Source organism: Salvelinus fontinalis, unplaced genomic scaffold (assembly GCF_029448725.1).
Source record: "Salvelinus fontinalis isolate EN_2023a unplaced genomic scaffold, ASM2944872v1 scaffold_0209, whole genome shotgun sequence".
Classification (NCBI taxonomy): Eukaryota; Metazoa; Chordata; class Actinopteri; order Salmoniformes; family Salmonidae; genus Salvelinus; species Salvelinus fontinalis.
Genome location: NW_026600418.1, coordinates 138,406 through 164,663, shown reverse-complemented (window position 1 = coordinate 164,663; position 26,258 = coordinate 138,406). Strand labels below are relative to the sequence as shown.

The 26,258-nt window shown below is 44.8% G+C and overlaps 1 protein-coding gene across 1 annotated transcript in view; it reads right to left on the bottom strand.

The window, feature by feature from the left end:
• The window catches only part of LOC129844721 (voltage-dependent calcium channel gamma-3 subunit-like), a 47,711-nt gene extending 22,385 nt beyond the window's left edge, over positions 1-25,326 (bottom strand). The window contains exons 1-2 of the mRNA XM_055912770.1: positions 25,008-25,326; positions 24,207-24,838 (exon numbers count right to left, since the gene is read on the bottom strand). Of these exons, the coding sequence (XP_055768745.1) occupies positions 24,207-24,423 (217 nt within the window). The 5' untranslated portion in view covers positions 24,424-24,838; positions 25,008-25,326. The remainder of the gene's footprint in view (positions 1-24,206; positions 24,839-25,007) is intronic.
• Between the last annotated feature and the right edge of the window lie 932 nt (positions 25,327-26,258).

The following is a 26,258-nucleotide window of genomic DNA, read 5'->3' as shown; positions in this document are numbered from 1 at the left end:
CACACACATAGATCCTACATTCTCCTGCTGGGATCACAGTACTGTGGATGTCTCATACACAGACACCAAGCCCAGCTTCAAGACCTCCACTGATATAACATAGATCCTCCATTCTAGACATCACAAGACCTCCACTGATATAACATAGATCCTCCATTCTAGACATCACAAGACCTCCACTGATATAACATAGATCCTCCATTCTAGACATCACAATACCTCCACTGATATAACATAGATCCTCCATTCTTGACATCACAAGACCTCCACTGATATAACATAGATCCTCCATTCTAGACAGCACAAGACCTCCACTGATATAACATAGATCCTCCATTCTAGACAGCACAAGACCTCCACTGATATAACATAGATCCTCCATTCTAGACATCACAAGACCTCCACTGATATAACATAGATCCTCCATTCTAGACATCACAAGACCTCCACTGATATAACATAGATCCTCCATTCTAGACATCACAAGACCTCCACTGATATAACATAGATCCTCCATTCTAGACATCACAAGACCTCCACTGATATAACATAGATCCTCCATTCTAGACATCACAAGACCTCCACTGATATAACATAGATCCTCCATTCTAGACATCACAAGACCTCCACTGATATAACATAGATCCTCCATTCTAGACATCACAAGACCTCCACTGATATAACATAGATCCTCCATTCTAGACATCACAAGACCTCCACTGATATAACATAGATCCTCCATTCTAGACATCACAAGACCTCCACTGATATAACATAGATCCTCCATTCTAGACAGCACAAGACCTCCACTGATATAACATAGATCCTCCATTCTAGACAGCACAAGACCTCCACTGATATAACATAGATCCTCCATTCTAGACAGCACAAGACCTCCACTGATATAACATAGATCCTCCATTCTAGACAGCACAAGACCTCCACTGATATAACATAAATCCTCCATTCTAGACATCACAAGACCTCCACTGATATAACATAGATCCTCCATTCTAGACAGCACAAGACCTCCACTGATATAACATAGATCCTCCATTCTAGACATCACAAGACCTCCACTGATATAACATAGATCCTCCATTCTAGACAGCACAAGACCTCCACTGATATAACATAGATCCTCCATTCTAGACAGCACAAGACCTCCACTGATATAACATAGATCCTCCATTCTAGACAGCACAAGACCTCCACTGATATAACATAGATCCTCCATTCTAGACAGCACAAGACCTCCACTGATATAACATAGATCCTCCATTCTAGACAGCACAAGACCTCCACTGATATAACATAGATCCTCCATTCTAGACAGCACAAGACCTCCACTGATATAACATAGATCCTCCATTCTAGACAGCACAATACCTCCACTGATATAACATAGATCCTCCATTCTAGACAGCACAAGACCTCCACTGATATAACATAGATCCTCCATTCTAGACATCACAAGACCTCCACTGATATAACATAGATCCTCCATTCTAGACAAGTTTCTAATCACACACGGGTTCTATCAGAACCAGGACTACCGTTGTAACAGGACCCAGGATGCTAATCACACACGGGTTCTATCAGAACCAGGACTACCGTTGTAACAGGACCGAGGCTGCTAATCACACATGGGTTCTATCAGAACCAGGACTACCGTTGTAACAGGACCGAGGATCCTAATCACACACGGGTTCTATCAGAACCAGGACTACCGTTGTAACAGGACCGAGGATGCTAATCACACACGGGTTCTATCAGAACCAGGACTACCGTTGTAGCAGGACCGAGGATGCTAATCACACACGGGTTCTATCAGAACCAGGACTACCGTTGTAACAGGACCCAGGATGCTAATCACACACGGGTTCTATCAGAACCAGGACTACCGTTGTAACAGGACCGAGGATGCTAATCACACACGGGTTCTATCAGAACCAGAACTACCGTTGTAACAGGACCGAGGATGCTAATCACACACGGGTTCTATCAGAACCAGGACTACCGTTGTAACAGGACCGAGGAACGGGTTCTATCAGAACCAGGACTACCGTTGTAACAGGACCGAGGATGCTAATCACACACGGGTTCTATCAGAACCAGGACTACCGTTGTAACAGGACCGAGGATCCTAATCACACACGGGTTCTATCAGAACCAGGACTACCGTTGTAACAGGACCGAGGCTGCTAATCACACACGGGTTCTATCAGAACCAGGACTACCGTTGTAACAGGACCGAGGATGCTAATCACACACGGGTTCTATCAGAACCAGGACTACCGTTGTAACAGGACCGAGGCTGCTAATCACACACGGGTTCTATCAGAACCAGGACTACCGTTGTAACAGGACCCAGGATGTTAATCACACACGGGTTCTATCAGAACCAGGACTACCGTTGTAACAGGACCCAGGATGCTAATCACACATGGGTTCTATCAGAACCAGGACTACCGTTGTAACAGGACCCAGGATGCTAATCACACACGGGTTCTATCAGAACCAGGACTACCGTTGTAACAGGACCCAGGATGCTAATCACACACGGGTTCTATCAGAACCAGGACTACCGTTGTAACAGGACCCAGGATGCTAATCACACACGGGTTCTATCAGAACCAGGACTTCCGTTGTAACAGGACCCAGGATGCTAATCACACACGGGTTCTATCAGAACCAGGACTACCGTTGTAACAGGACCCAGGATGCTAATCACACACGGGTTCTATCAGAACCAGGACTACCGTTGTAACAGGACCCAGGATGCTAATCACACACGGGTTCTATCAGAACCAGGACTACCGTTGTAACAGGACCTGGCTGCTAATCACACACGGGTTCTATCAGAACCAGGACTACCGTTGTAACAGGACCCAGGATGCTAATCACACACGGGTTCTATCAGAACCAGGACTACCGTTGTAACAGGACCCAGGATGCTAATCACACACGGGTTCTATCAGAACCAGGACTACCGTTGTAGCAGGACCGAGGATGCTAATCACACACGGGTTCTATCAGAACCAGGACTACCGTTGTAACAGGACCCAGGATGCTAATCACACACGGGTTCTATCAGAACCAGGACTACCGTTGTAACAGGACCCAGGATGCTAATCACACACGGGTTCTATCAGAACCAGGACTACCGTTGTAGCAGGACCGAGGATGCTAATCACACACGGGTTCTATCAGAACCAGAACTACCGTTGTAACAGGACCCAGGATGTTAATCACACACGGGTTCTATCAGAACCAGGACTACCGTTGTAGCAGGACCGAGGATGCTAATCACACACGGGTTCTATCAGAACTAGGACTACCGTTGTAACAGGACCCAGGATGCTAATCACACACGGGTTCTATCAGAACCAGGACTACCGTTGTAACAGGACTGAGGAACGGGTTCTATCAGAACTAGGACTACCGTTGTAACAGGACCCAGGCTACAAACGTGTTAATTATTCAACTTCTCTCTGCAGCCGACCAGACACAAGCCTTTCTGTTCTGTTATGTTCTACATCTTGTGTGTGTGTGTGTGTGTGTGTGTGTGTGTGTGTGTGTGTGTGTGTGTGTGTGTGTGTGTGTGTGTGTGTGTGTGTGTGTGTGTGTGTGTGTGTGTGTGTGTGTGTGTGTGTGTGTGTGTGTGTGTCTGCGCGGTCTGGGGTAAAAACAGTGTATTTGACTGATGTTGAATGAACAAGGACACGTTTCGTCCATTAAAGGAGAAGAAACAGAGGGAGGGAGGCTCTTCTATACACACGCACACACACACACACACACACACACACACACACACACACACACACACACACACACACACACACACACACACACACACACACACACACACACACACACACACACACTGCATGTGATCTGTTCTGTGTTCAGTCATGTATTCGATGAATGTTATCCCTCCAAGAACAAACACTAGAAAACTGGAGGAGGAGAGGAGGAGGAGAGGAGGAGGAGAGGAGGAGGAGAGGAGGAGAGGAGGAGGAGAGGAGGAAGAGAGGAGGAGGAGAGGAGGAGGAGAGGAAGAAGAGAGGAGGAGGAGAGGAGGAGGAGGGGAGGAAGAGAGGAGGAGGAGAGGAGGAGGAGAAGAGGAAGAGGAGAGGAGGTAGAGAGGAGGAGGAGAGGAGGAAGAGAGGAGGAGAGGAAGAAGAGAGGAGGAGGAGAGGAAGAGAGGAGGAAGAGAGGAGGAAGAGAGGAGGAGGAGGAAAGAGAGGAGGAAGAGAGGAGGAAGAGAGGAGGAGGAGGAGAGGATGAGGAGAGGAGGAGGAGAGGAAGAAGAGAGGAGGAAGAGAGGAGGAAGAGAGGAGGAGGAGAGGAGGAAGAGAGGATGAGGAGAGGAGGAGGAGAGGAAGAAGAGAGGAGGAGAGGAGGAGGAGGAGGAGAGGAAGAAGAGAGGATGAGAAGAGGAGGAGGAGAGGAAGAAGAGAGGAAGAAGAGAGGAGGAGGAGTGGAGGAGGAGAGGAGGAGGAGAGGACGAAGAGAGGAGGAGGAGAGGAGGAGGAGAGGAGAAGGAGAGGAAGAAGGCCTAGATCAGGCCCTAATCCCCGGGTCTCTGTCTGTTCTGTTTAATCTAGACCAGGCCCTAATCCCAGGGACTCTGGACGTTCTGCTTACTCTAGACCAGGCCCTAATCCCAGGGACTCTGAACGTTCTGTTTAATCTAGACCAGGCCCTAATCCCAGGGACTCTGAACGTTCTGTTTACTCTAGACCAGGCCCTAATCCCCGGGACTCTAGAAGTTCTGCTTATTCTAGACCAGGCCCTAATCTTCGGGACTCTGGACGTTCTGCTTACTCTAGACCAGGCCCTAATCCCCGGGACTCTGGACGTTCTGTTTACTCTAGACCAGGCCCTAATCCCCGGGACTCTAGACGTTCTGTTTATTCTAGACCAGGCCTTAATCCTCGGGACTCTGGACGTTCTGCTTAATCTAGACCAGGCCCTAATCCCCGGGACTCTGGACGTTCTGCTTACTCTAGACCAGGCCCTAATCCCCGGGACTCTGAACGTTCATTTTACTCTAGACCAGGCCCTAATCCCCGGGACTCTGAACGTTCATTTTACTCTAGACCAGGCCCTAATCCCCGGGACTCTGAACGTTCTGTTTACTCTAGACCAGGTCCTAATCCCCGGGACTCTAGACGTTATGCTTACTCTAGACCAGGCCCTAATCCCCGGGACTCTGAACGTTCTGTTTACTCTAGACCAGGCCCTAATCCCCGGGACTCTGAACGTTCTGTTTACTCTAGACCAGGCCCTAATCCCCGGGACTCTGAACGTTCTGCTTACTCTAGACCAGGCCCTAATCCCCGGGACTCTGAACGTTCTGTTTACTCTAGACCAGGCCCTAATCCCCGGGACTCTGAACGTTCTGTTTACTCTAGACCAGGCCCTAATCCCCGGGACTCTGAACGTTCTGCTTACTCTAGACCAGGCCCTAATCCCCGGGACTCTGAACGGTCTGTTTACTCTAGACCAGAAACTAATCCCCGGGACTCTGAACGTTCTGTTTACTCTAGACCAGAAACTAATCCCCGGGACTCTGAACGTTCTGTTTACTCTAGACCAGGCCCTAATCCCCGGGACTCTGAACGTTCTGTTTACTCTAGACCAGGCCCTAATCCCCGGGACTCTGAACGTTCTGCTTACTCTAGACCAGGCCCTAATCCCCGGGACTCTGAACGGTCTGTTTACTCTAGACCAGGCCCTAATCCCCGGGACTCTGGACATTCTGTTTACTCTAGACCAGGCCCTAATCCCCGGGACTCTGATCGTTCTGTTTACTCTAGACCAGGCCCTAATCCCCGGGACTCTGAACGTTCTGCTTACTCTAGACCAGAACCTAATCCCCGGGACTCTGGACGTTCTGCTTACTCTAGACCAGGCCCTAATCCCAGGGACTCTGAACGTTCTGTTTACTCTAGACCAGGCCCTAATCCCCAGGACTCTGGACGTTCTGTTTACTCTAGACCAGGCACTAATCCCCGGGACTCTGGGTGTTCTGCTTACTCTAGACCAGGCCCTAATCCCCGGGACTGCGGCGGCGAAAGAGAGGAAGTTGAGTCGGCATCCTGACGAGATTCCGTCGGCGAGAAAATAGACTCCCATCGTTCTATTGGTGAACCGAAGGCTCCAGAGTGGAGCAGTGCTGGAGGCGTCACTACAGACCCTGGTTCGATTCCAGGCTGTGTCGCAGCGGTCTAAGGCACTATCTCAGTGCTAGAGGCGTCACTACAGACACCCTGGTTCGATTCCAGGCTGTATCGCAGCGGTCTAAGGCACCGCATCTCAGTGCTGGAGGCGTCACTACAGACCCTGGTTCGATTCCAGGCTGTATCGCAGCGGTCTAAGGCACTGCATCTCAGTGCTAGAGACGTCACTACAGACCCTGGTTCGATTCCAGGCTGTATCGCAGCGGTCTAAGACACCGCATCTCAGTGCTAGAGACGTCACTACAGAATCCGTTTGACCTCATTTCTACCAGCATTTCACCTATGCAACTACATGCGACCAAACCCTCGATCCCCTTTTACTCGACACACCGAGTCGCTCGACACGGAAGCGGTCAGACGAAGAGGATGCTAAGCTACAGGACTGTTTTGCTATATAGCACAGACTGGAGTATGTACCGGGATTCATCCGGTAACACTGAGGAGTACACCACATCAGTCACTGGCTTCATTAATAAGTGCATCGATGACGTCATCCCCACAGTGACCGTACGTACATACCCCAACCAGAAGCCATGGATTATACAGGCAACATCCGCACTGAGTGCCGCTTTCAAGGAGGGCACTAATCCAGACGCTCTTAAGAAATCCCGCTGCGATATTCCCCCCGACGAGCCATCAAAACAGGCAAAGCGTCAAATACATGACGAAGATCGAATCCAGCTCTGACGGATGTGGCAGGGCAAAACTATCACGGATTTAACAGAGGGAAACCCAGCCGCGAGCTGCCCAGCGACACGAGCCCACCAGACTAGGGATGGACATTTGACCTTTTTGACCTTTTTAAAAGAAGAAGCTATTTTTAGAACACAAGACCTGCACTGCAAAACGAATATGTGCTTATCTAATATACCATCTAGTGTACAACAAAGCCTAATTTATCATAACCATTACACATAACGAATCCTAATTGCTCAATTTCCCCATATATATTCAGTCAAATATATATATATTTTTTTAAAGGTGCCATTTTAAGATTAATTTATTGAAGCCGTAATATCAACTGGTTATATTATATCGTGGAACACAAGCTTTTTTATTTTATTAAAAGGCACTGATCTCAGGCCCTGGCTTGTAGAGTAGAAGCCTCTGGCTGTACAATGGCATAGTCTTGTTTTATTAATTTAGCAGACAAGACGCTCTTATTTCCCCCTTAGCCCCGGTTCACAGTCAAGACACACGTGTTTTATAGTGAAAAAAAAAACGCGATGTAATCTAACAGAATTAAATAGAACAGAATAGTTTGAAGTGACAGGAAATATCCACATCTGGAAAAGGTTTTCCCAGAAGAAGAAGAAGGAATCATTTGAAAAACAAGGCTTTAATTTTGTCGAGTTGAAAAGTAAACATTTTTCACTGGTTACAAATATGTTTCAATATACAAACGTTGAATTTTAGTGTATGCTTCCTGTTCTTTGGAACGTTCAATATGTCCGGACAACACCGTATGGGGTTAAATTACCCGAAAGGACATCTCTTTGATGAGTAGGCCAAGGCTTTATGATTCGGATGAAAATACGCTCTTTGTCTTTGTCAAACAAATGTTTTTTTTGATATTTTCAGTGTGGAACCTGTCTGTGTTTAAGGGGGTCGGCAGGTAGCCTAGTGGTTAGATCAGGTAGCCTAGTGGTTAGATCAGGTAGCCTAGTGGTTAGAGCAGGTAGCCTAGTGGTTAGAGATAGGTAGCCTAGTGGTTAGAGATAGGTAGTCTAGTGGTTAGAGGCAGGTAGCCTAGTGGTTAGAGATAGGTAGTCTAGTGGTTAGAGGCAGGTAGCCTAGTGGTTAGAGCAGGTAGCCTAGTGGTTAGAGCAGGTAGCCTAGTGGTTAGAGATAGGTAGTCTAGTGGTTAGAGGCAGGTAGCCTAGTGGTTAGAGCAGGTAGCCTAGTGGTTAGAGCAGGTAGCCTAGTGGTTAGAGCGGCAGGTAGCCTAGTGGTTAGAGCAGGTAGCCTAGTGGTTAGAGACAGGTAGCCTAGTGGTTAGAGCAGGTAGCCTAGTGGTTAGAGCAGGTAGCCTAGTGGTTAGAGGCAGGTAGCCTAGTGGTTAGAGCGGCAGGTAGCCTAGTGGTTAGAGCAGGTAGCCTAGTGGTTAGAGACAGGTAGCCTAGTGGTTAGAGCAGGTAGCCTAGTGGTTAGAGCAGGTAGCCTAGTGGTTAGAGCGTTGGGCTAGTAACCGAAAGGTTGCTGGATCGAATCCCTGAGCTGACAAGGTACAACTCTGTCGTTCTGCCCCCTGAACAAGGCAGTTAACCCACTGCTCCCTGGTAGGTCGTCATTGAAAATAAGAATGTGTTAACTGACTTGCCTAGTTAAATAAAGGTAAAATAATTTGTAAAAAAATATAACCAATTCTAAATGGCACCAGCAGTTTCCAACGTAGGGCCGTCACTAGTTACCCCATCCACAAAGTCATGAACCCCCCAACAATTTCTACAATTTCTCTTCTTAAAATCTGATTTTAAATCTAAACTCTAACCTTAACTACACTATTAACCTTATAACTAACCTTAAAATAAGTACATTTTTGTTTAGATACATTTTTTTTAACGATATAGACAATTTTGACTTTGTGGCTGTGGTAACTAGTGACATCCACAAAGTAACCTAAAACGGAAATCAGACGGGATGTAATTACTCCAAAAAAATGAATAAATCTACCTCTGTCGGGAACACATATTTCCCTACTCCAATCAACTCGTCCCATTTTGAATTTGTGATAAAACTGTCATCATTTGACAAGGAATGTAGCTTGACTATCCTATCAGATACGTTTTAATAGGTATTTGATTATGTAGGCCTAACTAGAGCCTGTGTATCCCATCAGATACGTTTTAATACGGTATTTATTTATGTAGGCCTAACTAGAGCCTGTGTATCCCATCAGATACATTTTAATAGGTATTTATTTATGTAGGCCTAACTAGAGCCTGTGTATCCCATCAGATACATTTTAATACGGTATTTATTTATGTAGGTCTAACTAGAGCCTGTGTATCCCATCAGATACGTTTTAATAGGTATTTGATTATGTAGGCCTAACTAGAGCCTGTGTATCCCATCAGATACGTTTTAATAGGTATTTGATTATGTAGGCCTAACTAGAGCCTGTGTATCCCATCAGATAGGTTTTAATAGGTATTTATTTATGTAGGTCTAACTAGAGCCTGTGTATCCTATCAGATACGTTTTAATACTGTATTTATTTATGTAGGCCTAACTAGAGCCTGTGTATCCCATCAGATACGTTTTAATAGGTATTTATTTATGTAGGCCTAACTAGAGCCTGTGTATCCCATCAGATATGTTTTAATAGGTATTTGATTATGTAGGCCTAACTAGAGCCTGTGTATCCCATCAGATACATTTTAATACGGTATTTATTTATGTAGGCCTAACTAGAGCCTGTGTATCCTATCAGATACATTTTAATAGGTATTTATTTATGTAGGCCTAACTAGAGCCTGTGTATCCCATCAGATACGTTTTAATAGGTATTTGATTATGTAGGCCTAACTAGAGCCTGTGTATCCCATCAGATACATTTTAATACGGTATTTATTTATGTAGGCCTAACTAGAGCCTGTGTATCCTATCAGATACGTTTTAATACTGTATTTATTTATGTAGGCCTAACTAGAGCCTGTGTATCCCATCAGATACGTTTTAATAGGTATTTATTTATGTAGGCCTAACTAGAGCCTGTGTATCCTATCAGATATGTTTTAATAGGTATTTGATTATGTAGGCCTAACTAGAGCCTGTGTATCCCATCAGATACGTTTTAATAGGTATTTGATTATGTAGGCCTAACTAGAGCCTGTGTATCCCATCAGATACATTTTAATAGGTATTTATTTATGTAGGCCTAACTAGAGCCTGTGTATCCCATCAGATACGTTTTAATAGGTATTTGATTATGTAGGCCTAACTAGAGCCTGTGTATCCCATCAGATACATTTTAATAGGTATTTATTTATGTAGGCCTAACTAGAGCCTGTGTATCCCATCAGATACGTTTTAATACGGTATTTATTTATGTAGGCCTAACTAGAGCCTGTGTATCCCATCAGATACGTTTTAATAGGTATTTGATTATGTAGGTCTAACTAGAGCCTGTGTATCCCATCAGATACGTTTTAATAGGTATTTGATTATGTAGGCCTAACTAGAGCCTGTGTATCCCATCAGATACGTTTTAATAGGTATTTGATTATGTAGGCCTAACTAGAGCCTGTGTATCCCATCAGATACGTTTTAATACGGTATTTATTTATGTAGGCCTAACTAGAGCCTGTGTATCCCATCAGATACGTTTTAATAGGTATTTATTTATGTAGGCCTAACTAGAGCCTGTGTATCCTATCAGATACATTTTAATAGGTATTTATTTATGTAGGCCTAACTAGAGCCTGTGTATCCCATCAGATACGTTTTAATAGGTATTTATTTATGTAGGCCTAACTAGAGCCTGTGTATCCCATCAGATACATTTTAATAGGTATTTATTTATGTAGGTCTAACTAGAGCCTGTGTATCCCATCAGATACGTTTTAATAGGTATTTGATTATGTAGGTCTAACTAGAGCCTGTGTATCCCATCAGATACGTTTTAATAAGGTATTTATTTATGTAGGCCTAACTAGAGCCTGTGTATCCCATCAGATACGTTTTAATACGGTATTTATTTATGTAGGTCTAACTAGAGCCTGTGTATCCCATCAGATACGTTTTAATAGGTATTTGATTATGTAGGTCTAACTAGAGCCTGTGTATCCCATCAGATACGTTTTAATAGGTATTTGATTATGTAGGTCTAACTAGAGCCTGTGTATCCCATCAGATACGTTTTAATAAGGTATTTATTTATGTAGGCCTAACTAGAGCCTGTGTATCCTATCAGATACATTTTAATACGGTATTTATTTATGTAGGCCTAACTAGAGCCTGTGTATCCCATCAGATACGTTTTAGTAGGTATTTGATTATGTAGGCCTAACTAGAGCCTGTGTATCCCATCAGATACGTTTTAATAGGTATTTATTTATGTAGGCCTAACTAGAGCCTGTGTATCCCATCAGATACGTTTTAATAGGTATTTATTTATGTAGGCCTAACTAGAGCCTGTGTATCCCATCAGATACATTTTAATAGGTATTTATTTATGTAGGCCTAACTAGAGCCTGTGTATCCCATCAGATACGTTTTAATAGGTATTTGATTATGTAGGCCTAACTAGAGCCTGTGTATCCCATCAGATAGGTTTTAATAGGTATTTATTTATGTAGGTCTAACTAGAGCCTGTGTATCCTATCAGATACGTTTTAATACTGTATTTATTTATGTAGGCCTAACTAGAGCCTGTGTATCCCATCAGATATGTTTTAATAGGTATTTGATTATGTAGGCCTAACTAGAGCCTGTGTATCCCATCAGATACGTTTTAATAGGTATTTGATTATGTAGGCCTAACTAGAGCCTGTGTATCCCATCAGATACGTTTTAATACGGTATTTATTTATGTAGGCCTAACTAGAGCCTGTGTATCCTATCAGATACATTTTAATAGGTATTTATTTATGTAGGCCTAACTAGAGCCTGTGTATCCCATCAGATACGTTTTAATACGGTATTTATTTATGTAGGCCTAACTAGAGCCTGTGTATCCTATCAGATACATTTTAATAGGTATTTATTTATGTAGGCCTAACTAGAGCCTGTGTATCCCATCAGATACGTTTTAATAGGTATTTGATTATGTAGGCCTAACTAGAGCCTGTGTATCCCATCAGATACGTTTTAATACGGTATTTATTTATGTAGGCCTAACTAGAGCCTGTGTATCCTATCAGATACATTTTAATAGGTATTTATTTATGTAGGCCTAACTAGAGCCTGTGTATCCCATCAGATACGTTTTAATAGGTATTTGATTATGTAGGTCTAACTAGAGCCTGTGTATCCCATCAGATACGTTTTAATACGGTATTTATTTATGTAGGCCTAACTAGAGCCTGTGTATCCTATCAGATATGTTTTAATAGGTATTTGATTATGTAGGCCTAACTAGAGCCTGTGTATCCCATCAGATACGTTTTAATACGGTATTTATTTATGTAGGCCTAACTAGAGCCTGTGTATCCTATCAGATACATTTTAATAGGTATTTATTTATGTAGGTCTAACTAGAGCCTGTGTATCCCATCAGATACGTTTTAATAGGTATTTGATTATGTAGGCCTAACTAGAGCCTGTGTATCCCATCAGATACGTTTCAATACGGTATTTATTTATGTAGGCCTAACTAGAGCCTGTGTATCCCATCAGATACATTTTAATAGGTATTTATTTATGTAGGCCTAACTAGAGCCTGTGTATCCCATCAGATACGTTTTAATAGGTATTTATTTATGTAGGTCTAACTAGAGCCTGTGTATCCTATCAGATACGTTTTAATAGGTATTTATTTATGTAGGCCTAACTAGAGCCTGTGTATCCCATCAGATACGTTTTAATAGGTATTTGATTATGTAGGTCTAACTAGAGCCTGTGTATCCCATCAGATACGTTTTAATAGGTATTTATTTATGTAGGCCTAACTAGAGCCTGTGTATCCCATCAGATACATTTTAATACGGTATTTATTTATGTAGGCCTAACTAGAGCCTGTGTATCCTATCAGATACATTTTAATACGGTATTTATTTATGTAGGCCTAACTAGAGCCTGTGTATCCCATCAGATACGTTTTAGTAGGTATTTGATTATGTAGGCCTAACTAGAGCCTGTGTATCCCATCAGATACGTTTTAATAGGTATTTATTTATGTAGGCCTAACTAGAGCCTGTGTATCCCATCAGATACGTTTTAATAGGTATTTATTTATGTAGGCCTAACTAGAGCCTGTGTATCCCATCAGATACATTTTAATAGGTATTTATTTATGTAGGTCTAACTAGAGCCTGTGTATCCCATCAGATACGTTTTAATAGGTATTTGATTATGTAGGTCTAACTAGAGCCTGTGTATCCCATCAGATACGTTTTAGTAAGGTATTTATTTATGTAGGCCTAACTAGAGCCTGTGTATCCCATCAGATACGTTTTAATACGGTATTTATTTATGTAGGTCTAACTAGAGCCTGTGTATCCCATCAGATACGTTTTAATAGGTATTTGATTATGTAGGTCTAACTAGAGCCTGTGTATCCCATCAGATACGTTTTAATAGGTATTTGATTATGTAGGTCTAACTAGAGCCTGTGTATCCCATCAGATACGTTTTAATAAGGTATTTATTTATGTAGGCCTAACTAGAGCCTGTGTATCCTATCAGATACATTTTAATACGGTATTTATTTATGTAGGCCTAACTAGAGCCTGTGTATCCCATCAGATACGTTTTAGTAGGTATTTGATTATGTAGGCCTAACTAGAGCCTGTGTATCCCATCAGATACGTTTTAATAGGTATTTATTTATGTAGGCCTAACTAGAGCCTGTGTATCCCATCAGATACGTTTTAATAGGTATTTATTTATGTAGGCCTAACTAGAGCCTGTGTATCCCATCAGATACATTTTAATACGGTATTTATTTATGTAGGCCTAACTAGAGCCTGTGTATCCCATCAGATACGTTTTAATAGGTATTTGATTATGTAGGCCTAACTAGAGCCTGTGTATCCCATCAGATAGGTTTTAATAGGTATTTATTTATGTAGGTCTAACTAGAGCCTGTGTATCCTATCAGATACGTTTTAATACTGTATTTATTTATGTAGGCCTAACTAGAGCCTGTGTATCCCATCAGATACGTTTTAATAGGTATTTGATTATGTAGGCCTAACTAGAGCCTGTGTATCCCATCAGATACGTTTTAATACGGTATTTATTTATGTAGGCCTAACTAGAGCCTGTGTATCCTATCAGATACATTTTAATAGGTATTTATTTATGTAGGCCTAACTAGAGCCTGTGTATCCCATCAGATACGTTTTAATAGGTATTTGATTATGTAGGCCTAACTAGAGCCTGTGTATCCCATCAGATACGTTTTAATACGGTATTTATTTATGTAGGCCTAACTAGAGCCTGTGTATCCTATCAGATACATTTTAATAGGTATTTATTTATGTAGGCCTAACTAGAGCCTGTGTATCCCATCAGATACGTTTTAATAGGTATTTGATTATGTAGGCCTAACTAGAGCCTGTGTATCCCATCAGATATGTTTTAATAGGTATTTGATTATGTAGGCCTAACTAGAGCCTGTGTATCCTATCAGATACGTTTTAATAGGTATTTGATTATGTAGGCCTAACTAGAGCCTGTGTATCCCATCAGATACGTTTTAATACGGTATTTATTTATGTAGGCCTAACTAGAGCCTGTGTATCCCATCAGATACGTTTTAATAGGTATTTGATTATGCAGGCCTAACTAGAGCCTGTGTATCCCATCAGATACATTTTAATAGGTATTTATTTATGTAGGCCTAACTAGAGCCTGTGTATCCCATCAGATACGTTTTAATAGGTATTTATTTATGTAGGTCTAACTAGAGCCTGTGTATCCTATCAGATACGTTTTAATAGGTATTTATTTATGTAGGCCTAACTAGAGCCTGTGTATCCCATCAGATACGTTTTAATAGGTATTTGATTATGTAGGTCTAACTAGAGCCTGTGTATCCCATCAGATACGTTTTAATAAGGTATTTATTTATGTAGGCCTAACTAGAGCCTGTGTATCCCATCAGATACATTTTAATACGGTATTTATTTATGTAGGCCTAACTAGAGCCTGTGTATCCCATCAGATACGTTTTAATACGGTATTTATTTATGTAGGCCTAACTAGAGCCTGTGTATCCCATCAGATACGTTTTAATAGGTATTTATTTATGTAGGCCTAACTAGAGCCTGTGTATCCTATCAGATACATTTTAATACGGTATTTATTTATGTAGGCCTAACTAGAGCCTGTGTATACCATCAGATACGTTTTAATAGGTATTTGATTATGTAGGCCTAACTAGAGCCTGTGTATCCCATCAGATACGTTTTAATAGGTATTTATTTATGTAGGCCTAACTAGAGCCTGTGTATCCCATCAGATACGTTTTAATAGGTATTTATTTACGTAGGTCTAATTGTAGCCCGTGTGCAGACTCAGCACGCGTGTGTAGAAGGAAGCGGTCAGAACGCAATGGAGTGAATGAGACAAGGAGAGGAAAAGGGAATTTATAGGGAGGGAGAAGAACCGTTTGGTGCTGGGCTTCGTTTCACATGTACAAACGGAACGCTAGAGTCAAAGGAAATGAACGTTGACTTGAATATAAACTGGTTACCAACGTAATTAGAGAAGTAAAAAATACATTTTTTAAATGTTTGGCTAAGAATTGATTCGTGAAAATTTCCTGACATGCAAGTTTGAAGGGAATGATTTAACTTCCTGTTTGGTGTTCCTCAAGGTTCCGTTTTAGGACCACTATTGTTTTCACTATATATTTTTACCTCTCGGTGATGTCATTCAGAAACATAATGTTAACTTTCACTGCTATGCGGACGACAAACAGCTGTACATTTCGATGAAACATGGTGAAGCCTCCAAAAATTGCCCTCCCTGGAAGCCTGTGTTTTCAGACATAAGGAAGTGGATGGCGACAAATGTTTTACTTTTAAACTCTGAGAAAACAGAGATTCTAGTTCTAGATCCCAAGAAACAAAGATATCTGCGGTTGGATCTGACGATTCATCTCGATGGTTGTGTACAGACGTCTCTAAAATGAAACTGCGAAGGAACTCGACGTTACTCTGGACAATGGTCTCTCTTTTGACGAACATATCAAGACTGTTTCAAGGACAGCCTTTGTTTTTTAATCTTCCTAACATTGCAAAAAAGAATTATGCTGAAAAAAATGTATCCATGCTTTTGTCACTTCTACATTAGACTACTGCAATGCTCTACTCTCCTGCTACCCGGATAAAGCACTAAATAAACTTCAGTTAGTGCTAAACACGGCTGCTAGAATCCTGATCCTGCCGTACATACCTACACGTACACTACGGTCACAAGACGCAGGCCTCCTTACTGTCTCTAGAATTTCTCAGCAAATAGCTGGAGGCAGGGCTTTCTCCTATAGAGCTCAATCTTTATGGAATGCTCTGCCTACCCATGTGAGAGACGCAGACTTGGTCTCGACCTTTAAGTCTTTATTGAAGACTCATGTCTTCAGTAGGTCCTATGATTGAGTGTAGTCTGGCCCAGGAGTGTGAAGGTGAACGGAAAGGCACTGGAGCAACGAACCGCCCTTGCTGTCTCTGCCTGGCTGGTTCCTCTCTCTCTTCCCTGGGATTCTCTGCCTCTATTACGGGGCACTAGCTTAATACTGCTCCTCCATGGCGTCCCTAGGAGGGGTGCGTCACGTCGTGCCAGGATTTTTTCAATATACTCAACTTGAGTTGAGTCTCTTTCTCTCTCTCTCTCCCATCTCTCTCTCTCTCCCATCTCTCTCCTGTATCTCCCTCCCTCTCCCTCTCTCTCTCCCTCTCTCTCTCTCTCTCTCTCTCTCTCTCTCTCTCTCTCTCTCTCTCTCTCTCTCTCTCTCTCTGTCTCTCTCTCTCTCTCTCTCTCTCTCTGTCTCTCTCTCTCTCTGTCTGTCTCTCTCTCTCCTGTCTCTCTCTCTCTCTCTCTCCTGTCTCTCTCTCTCTCCTGTCTCTCTCTCTCTCCTGTCTCTCTCTGTCTCCTGTCTCATCAGAGCCATGGCACTAGAGAACACTAGAACTATGGAACAGCAAAACCGTGGAACTAGAGAACAGCAGAACCGTGGAACTAGAGAACAGCAGAACCATGGAACTAGAGAACAGCAGAACCATGGAACTAGAGAACAGCAGAACCATGGAACTAGAGAACAGCAGAACCATGGAATTAGAGAACAGCAGAACCATGGAACTAGAAAACAGCAGAACCATGGAATTAGAGAACAGCAGAACCATGGAACTAGAGAACAGCAGAACCATGGAACTAGAGAACAGCAGAACCATGGAATTAGAGAACAGCAGAACCATGGAACTAGAGAACAGCAGAACCATGGAATTAGAGAACAGCAGAACCATGGAACTAGAGAACAGCAGAACCATGGAATTAGAGAACAGCAGAACCATGGAACTAGAGAACAGCAGAACCATGGAATTAGAGAACAGCAGAACCATGGAACTGGAGAACAGCAGAACCATGGAATTAGAGAACACTATAACCGTGGAACTAGAGAACAGCAGAACCATGGAATTAGAGAACAGCAGAACCATGGAACTAGAGAACAGCAGAACCATGGAATTAGAGAACAGCAGAACCATGGAATTAGAGAACAGCAGAACCATGGAAGTAGAGAACAGCAGAACCATGGAATTAGAGAACAGCAGAACCATGGAGCTAGAGAACAGCAGAACAGCAGAACCATGGAACAAGAGAACAGCAGAACCGTGGAACTAGAGAACAGCAGAACCATGGAGCTAGAGAACAGCAGAACAGCAGAACCATGGAACAAGAGAACAGCAGAATCATGGAACTAGAGAAAAGCAGAACCATGGAACTAGAGAACAGCAGAACCATGGAACTAGAGAACAGCAGAACCATGGAACTGGAGAACAGCAGAACAGTGGAACTAGAGAACAGCAGAACCATGGAACTAGAGAACACTAGAACCATGGAACTAGAGAACAGCAGAACCATGGAACTGGAGAACAACAGAACCGTGGAACTAGAGAACACTAGAACCATGGAACTGGAGAACAGCAGAACAGTGGAACTAGAGAACAGCAGAACCATGGAACTAGAGAACAGCAGAACCATGGAACTGGAGAACAGCAGAACAGTGGAACTAGAGAACAGCAGAACCATGGAACTAGAGAACACTAGAACCATGGAACTAGAGAACAGCAGAACCATGGAACTGGAGAACAACAGAACCGTGGAACTAGAGAACACTAGAACCATGGAACTGGAGAACAGCAGAACAGTGGAACTAGAGAGCAGCAGAACCATGGAATTAGAGAACAGCAGAACCATGGAACTAAAGAACAGCAGAACCATGGAACTGGAGAACAGCAGAACCATGGAATTAGAGAACAGCAGAACCATGGAACTGGAGAACAGCAGAACAGTGGAACTAGAGAACAGCAGAACAGTGGAACTGGAGAACAGCAGAACAGTGGAACTAGAGAACAGCAGAACAATGGAATTAGAGAACAGCAGAACAGCAGAACCATGGAACTAGAGAACAGCAGAACCATGGAACTAGAAAACAGCAGAACCATGGAATTAGAGAACAGCAGAACCATGGAACTGGAGAACAGCAGAACCATGGAACTGGAGAACAGCAGAACCATGGAACTAGAGAACAGCATAACCATGGAATTAGAGAACAACAGAACCATGGAGTTAGAGAACAGCAGAACCATGGAACTAGAGAACAGCAGAACAGTGGAACTAGAGAACAACAGAACCATGGAACTAGAGAACAGCAGAACAGTGGAGATAGAGAACAGCAGAACAGTGGAACTAGAGAACAGCAGAACCATGGAACTAGAGAACAGCAGAACAGTGGAACTAGAGAACAGCAGAACCATGGAACTGGAGAACAGCAGAACCATGGAATTAGAGAACAGCAGAACCATGGAATTAGAGAACAGCAGAACAGTGGAACTAGAGAACAGCAGAACCATGGAATTAGAGAACAGCAGAACCATGGAATTAGAGAACAGCAGAACAGTGGAACTGGAGAACAGCAGAACCATGGAACTAGAGAACAGCATAACCATGGAATTAGAGAACAACAGAACCATGGAACTAGAGAACAGCAGAACCGTGGAACTAGAGAACAGCAGAACCATGGAACTAGAGAACAGCAGAACCATGGAATTAGAGAACAACAGAACCATGGAACTAGAGAACAGCAGAACCATGGAACTAGAGAACAGCAGAACAGTGGAACTAGAGAACAGCATTGTCTCCCCCATACAGGGTCCTGTCCTGCTAGTCTAGATCTATATCTAATAGACAGAGAGACACTGTCTCACCCATACAGGGTCCTGTCCTGCTAGTCTAGATCTATATCTAATAGACAGAGAGACACTGTCTCACCCATACAGGGTCCTGTCCTGCTAGTCTAGATCTATATCTAATAGACAGAGAGACACTGTCTCACCCATACAGGGTCCTGTCCTGCTAGTCTATATCTATATCTAATAGACAGAGAAACACACTGTCTCACCCATACAGGGTCCTGTCCTGCTAGTCTAGATCTATATCTAATAGACAGAGAGACACTGTCTCACCCATACAGGGTCCTGTCCTGCTAGTCTAGATCTATATCTAATAGACAGAGAAACACACTGTCTCACCCATACAGGGTCCTGTCCTGCTAGTCTAGATCTATATCTAATAGACACTAGAGACACTGTCTCACCCATACAGAGTCCTGTCCTGCTAGTCTAGATCTATATCTAATAGACAGAGAGACACACTGTCTCACCCATACAGGGTCCTGTCCTGCTAGTCTAGATCTATATCTAATAGACAGAGAGACACTGTCTCACCCATACAGGGTCCTGTCCTGCTAGTCTAGATCTATATCTAATAGACAGAGAAACACACTGTCTCACCCATACAGGGTCCTGTCCTGCTAGTCTAGATCTATATCTAATAGACACTAGAGACACTGTCTCACCCATACAGAGTCCTGTCCTGCTAGTCTAGATCTATATCTAATAGACAGAGAGACACACTGTCTCACCCATACAGGGTCCTGTCCTGCTAGTCTAGATCTATATCTAATAGACAGAGAAACACATTGTCTCACCCATACAGGGTCCTGTCCTGCTAGTCTAGATCTATATCTAATAGACAGAGAGACACACTGTCTCACCCATACAGGGTCCTGTCCTGCTAGTCTAGATCTATATCTAATAGACAGAGAGACACACTGTCTCACCCATACAGAGTCCTGTCCTGCTAGTCTAGATCTATATCTAATAGACAGAGAAACACATTGTCTCACCCATACAGGGTCCTGTCTTGCTAGTCTAGATCTATATCTAGCCAGCTATCTAAACTTGGTAAGTTAGTCTAGCCAGCTATCTAAACTTGGTAAGTTAGTCTAGCCAGCTATCTAAACTTGGTAAGTTAGTCTAGCCAGCTATCTAAACTTGGTAAGTTAGTCTAGCCAGCTATCTAAACTTGGTAAGTTAGTCTATCCAGCTATCTAAACTTGGTAAGTTAGTCTATCCAGCTATCTAAACTTGGTAAGTTAGTCTATCCAGCTATCTAAACTTGGTAAGTTAGTCTAGCCAGCTATCTAAACTTGGTAAGTTAGTCTAGCCAGCTATCTAAACTTGGTAAGTTAGTCCAGCCAGCTATCTAAACTTGGTAAGTTGGTCTAGCCAGCTATCTAAACTTGGTAAGTTAGTCTAGCCAGCTATCTAAACTTGGTAAGTTAGTCCAGCCAGCTATCTAAACTTGGTAAGTTAGTCTAGCCAGCTATCTAAACTTGGTAAGTTAGTCTAGCCAGCTATCTAAACTTGGTAAGTTAGTCCAGCCAGCTATCTAAACTTGGTAAGTTAGTCCAGCCAGCTATCTAAACTTGGTAAGTTAGTCCAGCCAGCTATCTAAACTTGGTAAGTTAGTCCAGCCAGCTATCTAAACTTGGTAAGTTAGTCTAGCCAGCTATCTAAACTTGGTAAGTTAGTCCAGCCAGCTATCTAAACTTGGTAAGTTAGTCTAGCCAGCTATCTAAACTTGGTAAGTTAGTCTAGCCAGCTATCTAAACTTGGTAAGTTAGTCCAGCCAGCTATCTAAACTTGGTAAGTTAGTCCAGCCAGCTATCTAAACTTGGTAAGTTAGTCTAGCCAGCTATCTAAACTTGGTAAGTTAGTCCAGCCAGCTATCTAAACTTGGTAAGTTAGTCCAGCCAGCTATCTAAACTTGGTAAGTTAGTCTAGCCAGCTATCTAAACTTGGTAAGTTAGTCTAGCCAGCTATCTAAACTTGGTAAGTTAGTCTAGCCAGCTATCTAAACTTGGTAAGTTAGTCTAGCCAACTATCTAAACTTGGTAAGTTAGTCTATCCAGCTATCTAAACTTGGTAAGTTAGTCTATCCAGCTATCTAAACTTGGTAAGTTAGTCTAGCCAGCTATCTAAACTTGGTAAGTTGGTCTAGCCAGCTATCTAAACTTGGTAAGTTAGTCCAGCCAGCTATCTAAACTTGGTAAGTTAGTCCAGCCAGCTATCTAAACTTGGTAAGTTAGTCCAGCCAGCTATCTAAACTTGGTAAGTTAGTCTAGCCAGCTATCTAAACTTGGTAAGTTAGTCCAGCCAGCTATCTAAACTTGGTAAGTTAGTCTAGCCAGCTATCTAAACTTGGTAAGTTAGTCTAGCCAGCTATCTAAACTTGGTAAGTTAGTCTAGCCAGCTATCTAAACTTGGTAAGTTAGTTCGGCCAGCTATCTAAACTTGGTAAGTTAGTCTAGCCAGCTATCTAAACTTGGTAAGTTAGTCTAGCCAGCTATCTAAACTTGGTAAGTTAGTCTAGCCAGCTATCTAAACTTGGTAAGTTAGTCTAGCCAGCTATCTAAACTTGGTAAGGTTGTCCAGCCAGCTATCTAAACTTGGTAAGTTAGTCTAGCCAGCTATCTAAACTTGGTAAGTTTGTCCAGCCAGCTATCTAAACTTGGTAAGTTTGTCCAGCCAGCTATCTAAACTTGGTAAGTTTGTCCAGCCAGCTATCTAAACTTGGTAAGTTTGTCCAGCCAGCTATCTAAACTTGGTAAGTTTGTCCAGCCAGCTATCTAAACTTGGTAAGTTTGTCCAGCCAGCTATCTAAACTTGGTAAGTTTGTCCAGCCAGCTATCTAAACTTGTAGTAATCATGGCTGAATACCGACTGGGAATACAGGGCACGTGCCAAGGGGCCCTGACCTCCAGGGGGCCTGACCTCCAGGGGGCCTGACCTCCAGGGGGCCTGACCTCCAGGGGCCTGACCTCCAGGGGGCCTGACCTCCAGGGGGCCTGACCTCCAGGGGCCTGACCTCCAGGGGGCCTGACCTCCAGGGGGCCTGACCTCCAGGGTTCCTGACCTCCAAGGTTCCTGACCTCCAGGGGGCCTGACCTCTAGGGGCCTGACCTCTAGGGGGCCTGACTTCCAGGGGGCCTGACCAACAAGGGGCCTGACCTCCAGGGGCCCTGACCTCCATGGGGCCTGACCTCCAGGGTTCCTGACCTCCAGGGGGCCTGACCTCCAGGGGCCTGACCTCCAGGGGCCCTGACCTCCATGGGGCCTGACCTCCAGGGGGCCTGACCTCCAGGGTTCCTGACCTCCATGGGGCCTGACCTCCATGGGGCCTGACCTCCAGGGTTCCTGACCTCCATGGGGCCTGACCTCCAGGGGCCCTGACCTCCAAGGTTCCTGACCTCCATGGGGCCTGACCTCCAGGGGCCTGACCTCCAGGGGGCCTGACCTCCAGGGGGCCTGACCTCCAGGGTTCCTGACCTCCAAGGTTCCTGACCTCCAGGGGGCCTGACCTCTAGGGGCCTGACCTCTAGGGGGCCTGACCTCCAGGGGGCCTGACCAACAAGGGGCCTGACCTCCAGGGGCCCTGACCTCCATGGGGCCTGACCTCCAGGGTTCCTGACCTCCAGGGGGCCTGACCTCCAGGGGCCTGACCTCCAGGGGCCCTGACCTCCATGGGGCCTGACCTCCAGGGGGCCTGACCTCCAGGGTTCCTGACCTCCATGGGGCCTGACCTCCATGGGGCCTGACCTCCAGGGTTCCTGACCTCCATGGGGCCTGACCTCCAGGGGCCCTGACCTCCAAGGTTCCTGACCTCCATGGGGCCTGACCTCCAGGGTTCCTGACCTCCAGGGTTCCTGACCTCCAGGGTTCCTGACCTCCAGGGTTCCTGACCTCCAGGGGGCCTGACCTCCAGGGTTCCTGACCTCCAGGGGCCCTGACCTCTAGGGGGCCTGACCAACAAGGGGCCTGACCTCTAGGGGGCCTGACCTCCAGGGGCCCTGACCTCCATTGATTTTATTACACTCTCACTCACATATCATTAACAGATGGCATAAGTCATGGCAAATCTAGATTCTAGCTTTAAAACTGCTAAAAAATGACTCTCCACCCCATGACAAAATGTGTAGAATTGCAAAAAAAAACATGATTTAAAACTGAAACATATTCTATATGCCCCATGGCAAAAGGCTAGGGCCGGCCCTGAGTCAGTTACCCAAACAAGGCAGGGCCCCCCCAGTTGCCCACGTGGGCCCCCTTACCTCCTCTCCCCACCCATCTGATGATTAGCAGAGCGGTAGCAGGCCTCTCTCTCTGTCTCTGTCTCTCTCTCTCTCTCTCTCTCTCTTACCTTCCAGACAGCAGGTTGGCCACAGACCACCCTCCCTCCCCTCCCCCCCTCTCTCTCTCTCTCTCTTACCTTCCAGACAGCAGGTTGGCCACAGACCACCCTCCCTCCCCTCCCCCCCTCTCTCTCTCTCTCTCTCTCTTACCTTCCAGACAGCAGGTTGGCCACAGACCACCCTCCTCTCTCTCTCTCTCTCTCTCTCTCTCTCTCTCTCTCTCTCTCTCTCTCTCATCTCTCCTCTCTCTCTCTCTCTCTCTCTCTCTCTCTCTCTCGCTCTCTCGCTCTCTCTCTCTCTCTCTCTCTCTCTCTCTCTCTCTCTCTCTCTCTCTCTCTCTCTCTCTCTCTCTCTCTCTCTCTCTTACCTTCCAGACAGCAGGTTTGCCACAGACCACCCTCCCTCCCCTCCCCCCCTCTCTCTCTCTCTCTCTCTCTTACCTTCCAGACAGCAGGTTGGCCACAGACCACCCTCCTCTCTCTCTCTCTCTCTCTCTCTCTCTCTCTCTCTCTCTCTCTCTCTCTCTCTCTCTCTCTCACCTTCCAGACAGCAGGTTCGCCACAGACCAGAGTGAGTCATCACCTCTTCGTTCTTCCGGCTCGTGTCGTTGTCATTGGTGCTTTTACTTTTGCACGTCCCTCGTGAGTACAGCCAGTAGTCGGTCCCGACCGCGATCGTCATGAGGCTGAAGGCGGCGAAAGCCCCCACGGTGGTCACCAGCATCTGGACGCCCCGGTCACACATCAACATCTTCATTGACGGTTTTAAATATCTCACGTCACGAGACAGCTTACTTACTGAGAAAAACAACCGATGTCATTTACATCGGTAAAGAGAAGGGAAAGGAAGAGCGAGAGAGAGAGAGAGAGAGAGAGAGTAGGCTCGGGGCTTCACTGATCAAACCGGGTCGTTTTAACGACCAGTGGCTCAAGACTCCACCACAGACTAGACTGGCGGCAGCGGTGACGCCACATAGCTTTCTCCTCTTCTTCTTCGTCTTCTTGGAATCTCCTGTTGAAATCCAGGGCTGGGCTGCGTCCCTTTAGCTACCCTAACCAGCCTCTCCCTCTTTCCTCCCGTTCAGTCTCCTAGCTCAACTTCCCCAACCAGCCTCTCCAGACCGAACGTCCGTTAACGTCCACAGCGGCGGAATGACTCCATCTTCATCCGTCTAATAATAACACAACAAAAAAAACAACAACACAATTGACATGTATTTATTTTTGTTGTTGAACGAGCGCGTTATAATATTTTAAATATGTATTTTTTTGATTACACCATCAATAATCTATCTGTCACATACATACATACACACGTTATGTATAGACTATACAACTCACCGATAGAATCCTGGACGGCTGTGGATTGAAACGCTCTTCTCCTCCGTTAACGATTTCATTCACGTTAGCCAGGCAGACAGACAGTCAGTCAGACAGGCGGGAAGACGGTTCAGCTCCACTCGTCTCTTAGGTATTCCGGTAACGTCCTCCTCCTCCCTCCTTGAATGAACGAGCGCCTTTTCTATCTCCCGGTATGAGAGAAACGGCAAGTACACATCCGACCGTTAGCCTGCCGCTGTTGTTGTTGTTGACACGCTAACATTGTTCTTGGATATCCTCTCTCCGGTCCAGAGCGAACACACTACACATACACACACACACACACACACACACCACACTCACACACACTCATGCAGACACATCGCCAGCTACACACAAACACACACAAAGCGCTTTAGCCGAAACACCGACACAAACAACACGGCACTTACACGCTCTGTCTCTCTCTCTCTCTCTCTCTCTCTCTCTCTCTCTCTCTCTCTCTCTCTCTCTCTCTCTCTCTGTCTCTCTCTCTCTCTGTCTCTCTCTCTCTCTCTCTCTCTCTGTCTCTCTCTCTCTCTCTCTCTCTCTCTCTCCTCTCTCTTTTGCTCCCTCACTCACACACGTGTACCGAAAAGCACAAAATATATATCCCGTTTTTCAAATCCGGTTTGTTTTCTGAAATGTCAATGTCTTACTCCAGTCGGGTCTCGTGAGCTGACCCTAACAGCGGTGCAGCGTAAACGGAAGTCAATCTGAAGGTTTTTATTAAACGACGGAAGGTCTGGCTGCTCCTCTCCGTGAAACGTGCCGGTTAAACAGATGACAGCCAGCCAGCCCCCCACGCTCTATCCCCAGCCGCTAACGGGTGTCAAACACCGCCCACGGATCGCTTTGTGGGGAGACTGTGATGCGTTGCTGTGTTGTTGCCACGTAGTAACAGCTTTCCCGACCGGCTGCTGTCCACGGTGCTGAACTGAATGGATTCTGCTCCTAACCTGACTGTTTCTCCCTGACTGCCTGCTACTAACCTGGCTGTTTCTCCCTGACTGCCTGCTCCTGACCTGACTGGTTCTCTCTGACTGCATTCTCCTAACCTGACTGTTTCTCCCTGACTGCCTGCTCTTCACCTGGCTGTTTCTCCCTGACTGCCTGCTCCTAACCTGACTGTTTCTCCCTGACTGCCTGCTCCTAATCTGACTGTTTCTCCCTGACTGCCTTCTCCTAACCTGACTGTTTCTCCCTGACTGCCTGCTCCCAACCTGACTGTTT